The following is a 12,656-nucleotide window of genomic DNA, read 5'->3' on the forward strand; positions in this document are numbered from 1 at the left end:
TAACATTGAAATATATTTAATAACAAATAAAACTTAGAACACTTCTGGTTCAATGAAATGACAAATCAACATGTGTAAAATGCAATGTAAAAGATTAGTAGTATCTCTGTAAAACAAAGCATAATACCGTAAAAATAATCGTTTCATAATGTACATAAACGGATATATAAAACGGCTGCCATGGTATATGTATGCACCTCGTGTATTCAGAAAACAATGTATTTTTTTTTTTTACTTCATGTTTCTTTTATAATGTGCAAAAGCGTATGTTGCACTGGTCACAAACGGGGACAATTTCTCTGATTGATGTTTCCTTTTCACATGCCTACGCAGTTCAGAATTGGTCTTGAATTCCACACCACAAATTTCTCACATTCGAAGTGTACCCATCTCATGGAATGAAGTTCTAGGGCTTGATACCTGAAACAAAGAAGAAAATCTATATAACAGAGTTTGGAATTAGGGAATATGTAAGCGGGTTAATTGAATTCAGGAAACGTCGAATTTATATTGTTATAGAGGATTATAAAATGATGATAATTTCTCACGTGTTTTATAGGTCAAAATGGCCTTATATATCCTGGATACGAACAGTCAACGTTACATCTGTCGTAAGCAAAGATTGATGATTCATGTATATATCTGTTATATTGGTTCAATTTCAAGGAGATAGCGAATGGATATTTTTACAGTAGCAATTGTCGTCGTTGGGAACTTGAACGACGATGTAATTTGATAACAGTAAAAAAAATTCAAAATACACCATGGTCATGGAAATGTCTGAGAATCTAATAAGCTACATTAATCAAACTAAAACATGATAAAGTGAAGTCGAGATTCGAAAATATAAAGGATTTTGAAAATAAAGATAAAAAGAGGGTCCAATCCTGAACCAAAATCGAGGTCCAATCCGGCACGTTTATCGTGGAAACGACCATAGTCCAATCCTGCACATTAGCAAATGTTCAAGTCAAGATATCTATCTAACGAAGACAATTTAAGGGACAAATCGCATACACTGGTTCAAGTTTTCATCAAAAGATATGTGCAGAGTCTATTTTATCTAAAGTATCTTTCTTAAAACAGGTTGGGAACACTTCCCCTATAGCGAGATATTCTCGCCGCGATTATCCCTCTTTAGCGAGAAATAAACATTACCATAAACAGGAGTTTTGACGTCTTTATTGAAAATAATGGCAAATCCCGTGCAACGCTGAATAAGTGCGACACGCACTCAACATGATGCGAATTGTTTCTATGAAATTGACAACATAGTATGATATTGCATATCAAAGTTGCTGCGTAAGAGGGAAGCAGTCTGAAATCCAATACACATCATGAGTGTTTTTGTTTTGATTCGTATATTTGCAGAAGTATCAAACATTTTAGCACTTTTTCTTCTTTTCACGTGAATCACGAAAAGATGTACTCCGCGTGTGTTTTTCTCTGTTGTACGCGATATATTCATTCTCGCTAGAGAGGGATAATCGCGTTTTAGCGAGAATATCTCGCTATAGGGGAAGTGTTCCCAACCTGTAAAATGCATGAAAACATGATTAGAAACATCTTCACCCGCTTCGAATTCTATCGAGGCAACATCGTCAACTTCGATCAATGAATTTAGAGTTGTACGTGTATATGAGTAAGAATTCCAACAACCAATCAACTTAATGATGTGTCCCTGGCCAGGCAGTGTTTTAAATTCAGAAATTCGTCGTCTAATAAGTCGGTAAAATGAAGAGTTTTAAGAGCCTACCTTTGTTTGGAAATCCCGTCTGCCATCTTGTTTTGTCCAATCCTGCACACGATCATGACAGTGATTTTTCTCTTGGGTTAAATCCCGGACTGCTCGTGCAAATTTATTTTTTACCTGTTTAGGAAATAGTCTAAATTCTTTAAGATGTAATTTAGTCCCTGGAAAGAGTCAGACTGGTTCAAGGTTGAATTAGATATCCCTTAACAACTTTACCTTATATAGCATTGTAGTTGTTTTTTTATGTAGAGAAATTACTGAGCTTAGTGCCTTTTTGATACTTAGGAATTTACATACAGTTTTACTGGTATAGCGAGCCACCATATCTTTAGGGTTTGTTAGGTGTTGTATGGAAGCCTATTACCTTCTCCTTTGATATTTTTTAGGCCATAATATTTTCATTTTCGCCTTATTTATTTTTGTTATTTAAATTCATTTTGGTTATTAATTACTCAGTGGTCAATTCATCTTCGTTTTCTAACCCATTTACCTTTCTATTTTGTTTACATTTTTGGAGATTATTTTTGAAAACTTATTTGTTATTTGTTGTCAATCAAATTATTCAGTATTATATTATAATAAACGATCTGTTAAAACTTTCAAACTCTCTTCTTATTCCAAGGTGTTGATCATAATCTAGGAATCTTATATCTGAACCTGGGTTGAACAAAAACAGGACCAGTCATTGTAAATTGACATTGTCAGCGGACGTAGTCTGACCCTTAGTATTACACCCTTCAGTACAGAGTTTAGGGGTACTTGATAGTTTTTATGCTTTGGGCAAAATGAGTGCACTTTGCGGTCGGAAACAGACTGGTTCCCGTTACATATTTAACAGGTTGAAACTCAATAAATGATTATGATTACTACTTGACGGTGTTCTGACTGCAACAAAGAACATAAAAATATATTTGTTCATCTTTTTCTAGAATCAATTGTATAAAATGAAGTTTACTTATTTCTATTTTATTCTTGTTAAAGCTGATATAGACGCAAGTCACGTGATTCTTGGTCTGCTGCTTTGTATACGTAAAGGCAATGTTCACTGATACAGTATGACTGATGATGAAATACAGAATTTATTAGATGAAAAGCAGAGCAGATACACAAAAAATATAATTACCAATTAGGATATTGGGTATAAACTAGTGGAATCGGTGATAAATGTACACAATCACACTGTCCCGTTCAAAGTCAACAAACCATTATGTGCATCTAGCAAAACAACCTAAGAAATGAACAAAACAGTTATTGACTGTGTCCTCGGACAACAGCTGTTTTGTTTGACCCTTGAACGGACCTGTTGCCCTCAGCCTACGGCTTCGTGTAACAAATCCGTTCTTGGGTCAAACAAAACAGTTGTTGTCCTCGAGCCCAGTCAATAACTGTATATTATCAGAACTTATCAGCACAAACAGCATGATAACAGTAATTATTGGCAATCATCAACAAAAATGACACTCTCGGTACGTTTTCAATAGAGTAGTGTGTCAAGCGTATGAGACACATATGTCGCAAGTCGATCGCACGGCATAGGTTTTACTTAGTGAAAATAATTGTGTTTAAGGAAGTTGGCTCCTGAGCTTTTACGCACAACTGCGCAGGATGCTACAACTAAGTATTTAGTGGTTCAATACTGATCTCATTGGTGCAAACATATTGTACATCTATTACTGAACCCTATCCATTTGAAAAAAATTATGTCAATTCAAATTTTGAAAAGGTATGGCAGGGACTATATTTTGTGGCGGGACGATCGATTAATCAAAAAGTTCTAAATCTGCATGATATCACAGTTTCTGTTTCATTTAATATATCTTCTATCTTTATACTCCTATACGTGTATTTCAGTTTTATAATTTATGATAAAAGTAATTGAGACTTAGAACTAGTTCAAATGTTGTAATTTATCAAATTTGGCTGATATATTTTTCCAAATAGAACACGGATTCTTAAAAAAAAGTCTATATTAATTCACTCGAAATTTTGTATAAAAATTCAGTATTTTCGCTAATAATTGAAAAAGTTTATATCCACCCCCCACTTTTTTCAGTTACGCGAAATTTTAGAAATTGACATTACTCCTAATATGTCCTTTTAAACTCTCAAATTTTATAATATGAATTTTTTTTCACATCTCAAGTACAAAAGTGTCATTATTTATTTCCATAACTTGTATTAAACTTTGTATCTGTATTGTTAGAAGACATAATCATGTGTCTATTTTATGTAATGATTACTTTATGTTGTGTTGACACAATAGAAAAATCAAGTTTAATATTGAAGAAATCTTGTGTCAATTTTAAGTGAAAAAGTCATGTTTAGAACACTGTAGCTCAATAACAAAGATTCCGACCCCAGTTTTTCTTTTAAATTTCCTAATTTTCCTTCAATGTAGAAATCAATAATTCACTTCCAAAAAAATTGACATTACTCCAAATCTCAAGTGCGAACCTTTTTAAGGGTTCTGCAGTGTAGCGGACAGTATAAGGAAACTTCTACAGCCTCTCTAAAGAGCTGTTTTTTGTAGTGACTCTCTGTTGACCACAAAACAAAGGCAGAATGATTATTATGATAGTAGTATAGCCGACGTATGGGGGAATAAACAATGGGGCTATTGTGTGAGAGAACAATGGGAAGGACAATGGGAGGATTATCCCCTAACAATAGAGGTGGGCCTCCTCATGACCTTAAGGAGAGAACGTCACCCTGACCTAGTTTAGAACCCCTCGTACAATGGAAGAGGTGATGGTGGAGTTCAAGGACGTCCATGGATGAGTGGCAAACAATGGGGGATTGAAAACTCAATACAAAATACCATTTTTATCGGGGGTTCGTCTCCTTGGTAGGTCCAGTGATGTGTATGTATGGATTACACTGTGGGGAATCACAAAGGACCGTTTTGGATCCTTAATCGGCGTGTTTCCGTTCCCCGTCCAGGTTTTTAGAGATGATTAGCACACAGTACACCAAAGACGTGGGTCCCGATCTGGGACTTTCATAAAACCTTTACGCAGCAGTGATCCCCTACATTGTCGGATCATTGATATCGTAGTAAAATTCTTTACTCTTGTGTAAAAGTTTAATGAGTGAGATTATGGGGAACGGCGTATAGATTTAAATATCGCCTGTAACATACAGAGATGTACACATCGACGTTCAAAGAGCGGATAAAAATCTGTAGTAGTATACTAGCCTGTTCATGGACTCCTGGGTATTAGCCATAATAAACAAATCTTGACAATGAAATGACCTTTTATATTGAGTTTTCAATCCCCCATTGTTTGCCACCAATCCATGGACGTCCTTGAACTCCACCATCACCTCTTCCATTGTACGAGGGGTTCTAAACTAGGTCATGGTGACGTCCTCTCCTTAAGGTCATGAGGAGGCCCACCTCTATTGTTAGGGGATAATCCTCCCATTGTCCTTCCCATTGTTCTCTCACACAATAGCCCCATTGTTTAGCCCCCCCCCCCCATACGTCGGCTATACTACCTATGATGTATAAATCAATCTGCAAATGTGAAATACTGAACAAGACTGTAAGATTATACGGTTATATATTTTCTTCTATAGTGTGTTTCTACAAATAGCTTCAGTTCCTCATATTTGGCGCTGTGTAGTTTTTGTTGTCTCCTGCAGATACAACCCAGAACAATAAGAATCACTGTAAACAAACAGACGACAACCAATCCTATACACATGTTCACAATAGCCTCGCCAGTAAACACTGTATCGAATTTCTTGTAGAATGAATTAAATTTGGATGATGATTTTGGAGTTGTAGAAGCTCGTTCCTTTAAAACAGTGCTATTATTTCGTCCAGCGTAGCTATAGCCTAACTCTGACGATTTATGGGTACTTGGAGTGATTGACTCTGACGATTTATGGGTATTTGAGGTGATTGTCTCTGACGATTTATGGGTACTTGGAGTGATTGACTCTGACGATTCATGGGTACTTGGAGTGATTGACTCTGACGGTTTATGGGTATTTGAGGTGATTGTCTCTGACGATTTATGGGTACTTGCAGAGACTGGCTCTGATGACGATTTATTGGTGTTTTGTGTTGATGTTCTGTAGGACAGAGTCTCGTCTGTAGATGCAGTTACATTACTGTTGGTGCTTTGGAGATTATCTACAGTTTTCAGTAATGTACTCATAACTGTCGATGAAGTGTGAGTCCCTTGATTGTTTGTAGACAACGATAAATCATAATGCTTTGGAGTGGTTGATGTCTGATTGTAATAAGTATCTGTGATACTATAGTCCGTCACTGAGGAAATATTGTCATCGCTGGATCTCGCTGTGATCTTCCTGTTGACAGTGTGTGCTGTAGTGATCCTGGTTGAGTGTTTTACGTTCTTTAGCATAACAAATTGAGGTGTTGATATTCCTTTGTCAGTTGCCATATGCCATGCTGACTGCGCAGAAGGATCACTAATAGCTAAAACAAAATATCCTCACATGAACTTGTGTTCATATCAAAGGTATAGTGAAAATTGTTCAATTTCAAAATAAGAGGGATATTTTTTGTCGTTATAAATAACATCCACCAAAGAAAATTCGAATTTCTCATAGAATATCAAGTGCATTAAAAGCTTAAATCTTATCATCATGTCGTTACCTACAGAGTTTAGGGGTGTTACATGGTAACATGTTCCAATCATCCACCGCAATGTCACTCGCATAACTATGCAGGCGTGTGGCTTCAAACACAATCTGTTGAATGAATGTGAAGATAACGAACAGTGATCAATCTCATACCTCCTATAAGTAATACAAAATAGAGAGTTGGACAAACTCGGACCCCTGGATATACCAGAGGTGGGATCAGGTGCCTAGGAGGAGTAATCATCCCCTGTCGACTGGTCACATCCGCCATGAGCCATATATCTTGATCAGGTAACCTGAGTTAACCATAGTCAAAATCAGTGCGCCAAGAAGGGCCTAACAATCGGTATGAAACAAGTCAGGCAGAATTTAACCCAAAGATAGATTGTATTGGCAAACTAGATTGTTATAACGACCATAGAATTTGAGAAATGCTGACTTTAAATGAGACTGTTGAAACCCCTGCACCATCAACTTGCTTGTCAGTATCCTGCCTCGATTTGAAAATTTATCAAACGCAGTACAAACTCTTGCGTATCGAATCAGTTGAGAGATATAAACACCATATGCAAGTGATAATGGATTATTACTATATGAATATGGGAAGTTCACGATGGAGAAGCTGAAATCATCCCGTTTATCATAAAGTTGAGTTGTTAGTTTGCCAATAATACATTTTTTCAATGAAATATCTAAGTATGAAGCAAAAGTGGACGACTCTGTGGTGTCTTTTATTTCGAGTTCACAGGGATATATCGAATCGACATATGAATGAAAATTAGCATTGTTGATAGATGATACGTCGTCGATATATCTAAATGTCGCATTGAAGGCCACAGCAATGCATTTTTTTTTCTTCTCACGTAGAAGTTTTTGAATAAATTATGCTTGATATAAATATAAAAACAGGTCAGTTAACAATGGAAATCCGATATACTGTTGGAATACCTGATCACCAAAGACTACGAAGATATTGTCAATGAGGAACTCCAGCATATTTTTAATTTCAATTCCAGAGTACTTGTGCGTGGAATCAGAGTGGTGTTTAACAAAGTAATTTTTGGATGACTAATCACTAGATATGAATAATATCGTTTTCAATTTTTGTTGCATGCATAATAAATGTTATGTGAACGAAATTAAGAAGTTATTTAGCTAATGAAGCAAACATAAGCCAGGTATTCATGTACCTGAAACTTTTTTGTACAAGTGGGTATATTGAACTTTCCATATTTCCAATTTTCTCCTTGATTTCCAGACATTGTAAATAATACAATTTCTTGGAGGTTCTTTCCGAATCCGGTCCGAAGCAAAACTTTCAGGGTACCCACAGCTGTAAAAATCGTTAATTTAATGTTCAGATTTTGATTATGATTTTTTTTTTAAATTTTAAAATTCATCATATAGAGAGGAATTTCAAATTGACATAGTCAATGTCAAATAAAAACAAGAAAACGTTCGAAATGCATTATACACAAAAATTTAAACGCACCACATGATTTTAGAATTATTTGCTAATGAAATTGAAAACGAATTCAGTGTTACCATTCATTTCATTAGGGCCATTCATATGGTACCAGAAGTGGAAACATTGATTCCCCCTGTCAGTAGGATACCAAGGTGATAGTAAACGAGCTTTATCACCGGGTTTTCTTGGAGTGGATGCTTCAATATAAATGTAATGACCTACAGAGGAGAAAATAAAGCATAGGAACATTAAGAATTCCCAATTGCTACTGAATAACGCTTATTGCATTGACATATCATAAAATCTATTTGCAAATTTATTTGATTTAAAATCCAATAGTAGGTCCATTGATATGTCATACCAGTTGTATAGTGGGGTCCAAGAGTGTGGTCTGCGAAGGGCCCTGTCCTTCCCGTTGTTGTTTGTCCACTGTGAAGTGTCCAATCAAAATCATCGGCATGGTCCTGGATCCAACCACAGAACTTATTGGATTCAAAATCACACCTCTCTATCTCAAAGGGTTCTAAATACCAAACAGTAGATACGAAGTATACTGAGTGTCGCCCAGGTAAATACATGAAGGTGGCTGGGGTGTGTGTGATCAATAATTTTTCACTCATATAGGGACAGTACATGCTATAGGTGAAGTGCCATCAATTGTGACGGTTCTTTATCGTGATAATGCCTACCGTGACCTCCATTGTTAAGGTCATATCCGCGAAAGAGACTCGTAACTTTTCATACTATTGCTGGGTGCTTTGCAAAAGAATATTCAACACCTATTTCAAATTGTGTTAGGTTTGAAGTAACCACCGGGATCGAGAACATAACCGTTACACCATCTGTAAGAAAGTACAAATTACTCACCAACACATTTCGGAATGGCTGAATTCCACCTCTGTCCGTCGCATGTCAGTAGCGCTACCCCTTGTATCGTCATTCCATTATAACAGATGATCTCCACTACAGAACCAGTATGCGATCTTTTGACATGACCGTTTTTGATATTTTCAACAGATGGACAACCAGGGGCTACAAATATATGATATGATTTCATTTAGTTATATACATCTTGTTACCATAATCGTATATATTCTTTACGCTGTAAACTATCCCTTTCCTTCTGTCTGCAATACTTGCTTCCTTTCATGTGCTGCTTCTTTATGTGATGTGGAGAGATAAGCACAAATTGAAACCTCACTGCTTGAAAATTCAGCATCTGTACTAGGCCTAAATATTTGTTCTAAAGTTTCCTATCTACATTGTACAGCCTCTATATCTCTAGTTTCCTCCAAATGATAATCGAAATAATAGTTTAAATCAAAGTCTCCCATAATGATTGTTTACAAGTAGCAGACACCATACGACATATTACTTTGATTAAACATGCCCCCATGTTATAGTTGTTTGTTTATTTGTGGAAGGTATTGAAGAAATGTGCTGATTTGACGAAAGGGACAAAAACAATAATACTTACATCTAATTCGCATATGAATTAGATGGTTTTATCGAAGACAGTACAATACGCAGTTATTCCCCATTTGTCTAATGCACCGAAGTCCATTCTGATTATTTACCCTTGCGCTATATATAAGCAGCGGCGCTTTGTCTGCCTCTTCCTTTTCCAAACTTACAGCATCATATCAGGTCGGTGATGAAATCAAAGGTTTTTGGTCTGTAAAATTAGGTACAAAGGACTCAGTGCGTTTGGGGCCAAATTTGGCCCCGTGTTCAAATTAAAAGATATCCCTCAAAGTTCTTCAATAAGGTATATGTTTTTATAAAATGACTATCGTATGTCCGTTAGAAGCTTTATTTTCATATAATACAAACGTAAATACAGTATAGTTTACGATAACTTTGTGCCATTTTGACGTTACTTTATGCGACGTCATGAACAAGAAGGCTGTGTCTTATTATTATTATTTTTTGGCAAAATTAAAAGTGCATTGATACGGTACGGTATATAATAACGAGAGGGTATGTTATATACAGTGGCAGAAATGGCGAAGGTATGCACAGTGTAACGATACTTTTTGGTACATAGCGTCGTCATTCGCGCAACGCTTTGCAACCACGTGTGGGGACTGCACCTTTTTAGGCTGATTCCGGGACCGTTTCGTTGTTGCATAAAGTGCCGTATCAGTGTACTGTGATTATTATTTGAAAAGTTTAATTGACTCACTCCGATTGATTGATTGAATATTGTTTAACGTCCCTTTCGAGAATATTTCACTCATATGGAGACTGCCAGTGAAGGGCTGCAAAATTTAGGCCTATTCTCGGTGCTTATGGCCATTGATCAGGGAGGGATCTTTATCGTACCACACCTGCTGTGACACGGGACCTCGGTTTTTGCGGTCTCATCCGAAGGACCGTCTTATTTAGTCGCCTCTTACGACAAGGACCTATATTCTAACCCAGATCCCCACGGGATGACTCACTCCGAAAGTTTTCATGAATTCATGATTTGTAAATGATTCAAATGTGGCGTATGCTACGATTTGAATGACGAATTTGTGTAACGGTATTTAGTAATTGTATAGTAACCCATATTCAATTAATTTTTTATCATTCAGCACATATTTGTGTCTTTACATTTGGATTAAATTGCATTGTTTAAATATGAATTAAATGCATATCAATTGTATACATGGTGAGTGGGTACATGAAACTATACTTATGTGTATATATACACCATATTCAAATTCCCCTCCAAGAACACTAAAGGTATTCAGCGAAGACACTAAACAATGCTACATTGGATATAGTGAAAATAACATGAAATTCATTCAAAGTAATGTGAGAAGAAATATTAAAATGTCTTGAAAAAAAACAAAAAAACATTACATTGGGATTAAGAATGTACTGCACACGTATTCAACACTATCACAATGAAAAGAATAACTAAAAATAATCTTGCGGGATTTTAAGATTCAAGATTTTAGCAAATGCACGTGTATCTACTTAAAAATATATGATAAATACTTCTTTATATACAACACATCTTTCAATGCATTGGTATTTACGCAATTGTAACAGTTTGAATTATAAATCAGTATTATCGTCTCAAACCGCGTCCGAGGTCCGCATGGGAGAGGATCGTACATTAAGACAGCCCCCCCCCCCCCCCCCCCCCCACACACACACACACCTCTTGCTACATGTCTGATTTAGTCCTGTTCAGTCAGTTTCTAATAATGAATGAAGTAGTGACAGTTTGAATTGTACACAAGTAAATTGTCTTTTATGACAATTCACTGCCATATATAATACCGTCAGTCAAAGGTTTGTATTATCCAGCAGTTTGTTGTCATTAACTAGTGAAAGGTTTAAATTATAATCTATACTTTTAATCCTACATGTAGAGTATTGTTTATGGTTTTACATCGTATTGGTATTATTTCAGCCATTTTACGGCAGTATATATATAATAAAAAATGACTATAAAGAAAATTAATCACCGGTAATAATGTAAATTGTAAATGGAAGAAGGATATTAAACAATGTTCCAGTTTCATGATATTAATATCGTGATCTAGTTCTGTCCTTATTGCTTAGCGCACAGATGTAATAACTTCAATTCCAGGCCGGGGTGGTGTTCCGGTGACCCCACTTTAGATCCGCGCATGATTTAGATATGCGATGTATTTTGCACACGCCAATATAAATGTTACGTCAACGGCGGATGGATGTAATGGTCTCCCTGTGCGTGAAAATCGTGCTCTACTACTTGAACAACAATTTATCCGTGTATAACACAAAACGATGTATGATACAGGCACATAAAATAGGGGGTGCTTTCTTAACAACGTATATTTTTGTAGTAAAGATATATTTGGTGACTTCCCTAGGCCACTTTTTAAAAAGTAATAGTGAATGGTAAGAATGCAGTTTCGAAGTAGTACTAATAGAAGTTATGAAATGAATTCATGTATAGAAGGGAGCAACCCCCCCCCCCCCCCCCCCCCCCCCCCCCCCCCCCCCGGAATGAAGAACTAGAAGTTAGGGAAAACGTAAACTTTAATCAATAATATATTTAATGAAAATATATTTGATGTATGTCAACCCTAACCCTCCCCCACCCCACAAATTAGGATTTTGAAGAACATGTTGGCTTTTTGTTTCACTGAATTTTACAAGTATTATTTTTAGACATAGTGAAGTCAACTTCTCCGGCTCCCCGCTCCCCCTTGAAAAAACGATCCTACATGTCTGTAATAAAATAGGTAATATACTAATATTCACGAAAGGGTAACACGTTACGAATCCTGGGGTAATTAAAAAATTATAACAATACAAATGCTGCAGATATAGGCCTAGGCCTAAATATAGTCGTATAGCACGACGGCATATGCACTGTAAAGTTAAATAGAAAGTAGATAAGAATTACATTGAAATAGCTCTACTTTAAATAAAAAAAAAAAATCTTCATATTGGTCGTTTCCACTACACTCTACCTAGCTGCAATAATGTAGCCCTCTCTGATTTTTTTTTTTTTTTTTTTTTTTTTTTGGGAGAGGGCTACAACTCCTTAGGATCTCCGTAATGGTGCAAATGCGGGAGTGATTCACTCCCGCAACATTTGCGCTCATTCTAAACATTTCCTGACTTTCTTTACGTAAATAAAATGATATTCTGTGTTTCTTAGTCAATATATAAATTTACAACCTTCAACTTTAGATTTGTGAGGCTCTATTCTACCGTTTTCAACAATTTCGATAAATTCCAATTTCTCGATTCATATTTGTGCGCCATGTTTGATGTACTGAAGTTTCAACTTCCGATTGTCAAGTCATTTGCATATGCCATATAAGG

The 12,656-nt window shown here is 36.1% G+C and overlaps 1 protein-coding gene and 1 long non-coding RNA gene across 2 annotated transcripts in view; both read right to left on the reverse strand.

The window, feature by feature from the left end:
- LOC130046787 (uncharacterized) lies at positions 1-969 on the reverse strand. The gene is made up of 2 exons (XR_008795791.1): positions 549-969; positions 1-420 (listed from the first exon to the last, which is right to left on the reverse strand). It is a non-coding gene; the product is annotated as an uncharacterized LOC130046787 (long non-coding RNA).
- Positions 970-5,299: 4,330 nt separating this feature from the next.
- LOC125683154 (zonadhesin-like) overlaps positions 5,300-12,656 on the reverse strand; it is a 42,256-nt gene continuing 34,899 nt past the window's right edge. Inside the window, exons 3-8 of the mRNA XM_048923992.2 lie at positions 8,706-8,870; positions 8,200-8,361; positions 7,916-8,056; positions 7,561-7,703; positions 6,388-6,478; positions 5,300-6,203 (exon numbers count right to left, since the gene is read on the reverse strand). Of these exons, the coding sequence (XP_048779949.2) occupies positions 5,305-6,203; positions 6,388-6,478; positions 7,561-7,703; positions 7,916-8,056; positions 8,200-8,361; positions 8,706-8,870 (1,601 nt within the window). The 3' untranslated portion in view covers positions 5,300-5,304. The remainder of the gene's footprint in view (positions 6,204-6,387; positions 6,479-7,560; positions 7,704-7,915; positions 8,057-8,199; positions 8,362-8,705; positions 8,871-12,656) is intronic.

The sequence above is a fragment of the Ostrea edulis genome, chromosome 6 (genome assembly GCF_947568905.1).
Source record: "Ostrea edulis chromosome 6, xbOstEdul1.1, whole genome shotgun sequence".
Lineage (NCBI taxonomy): Eukaryota > Metazoa > Mollusca > Bivalvia > Ostreida > Ostreidae > Ostrea > Ostrea edulis.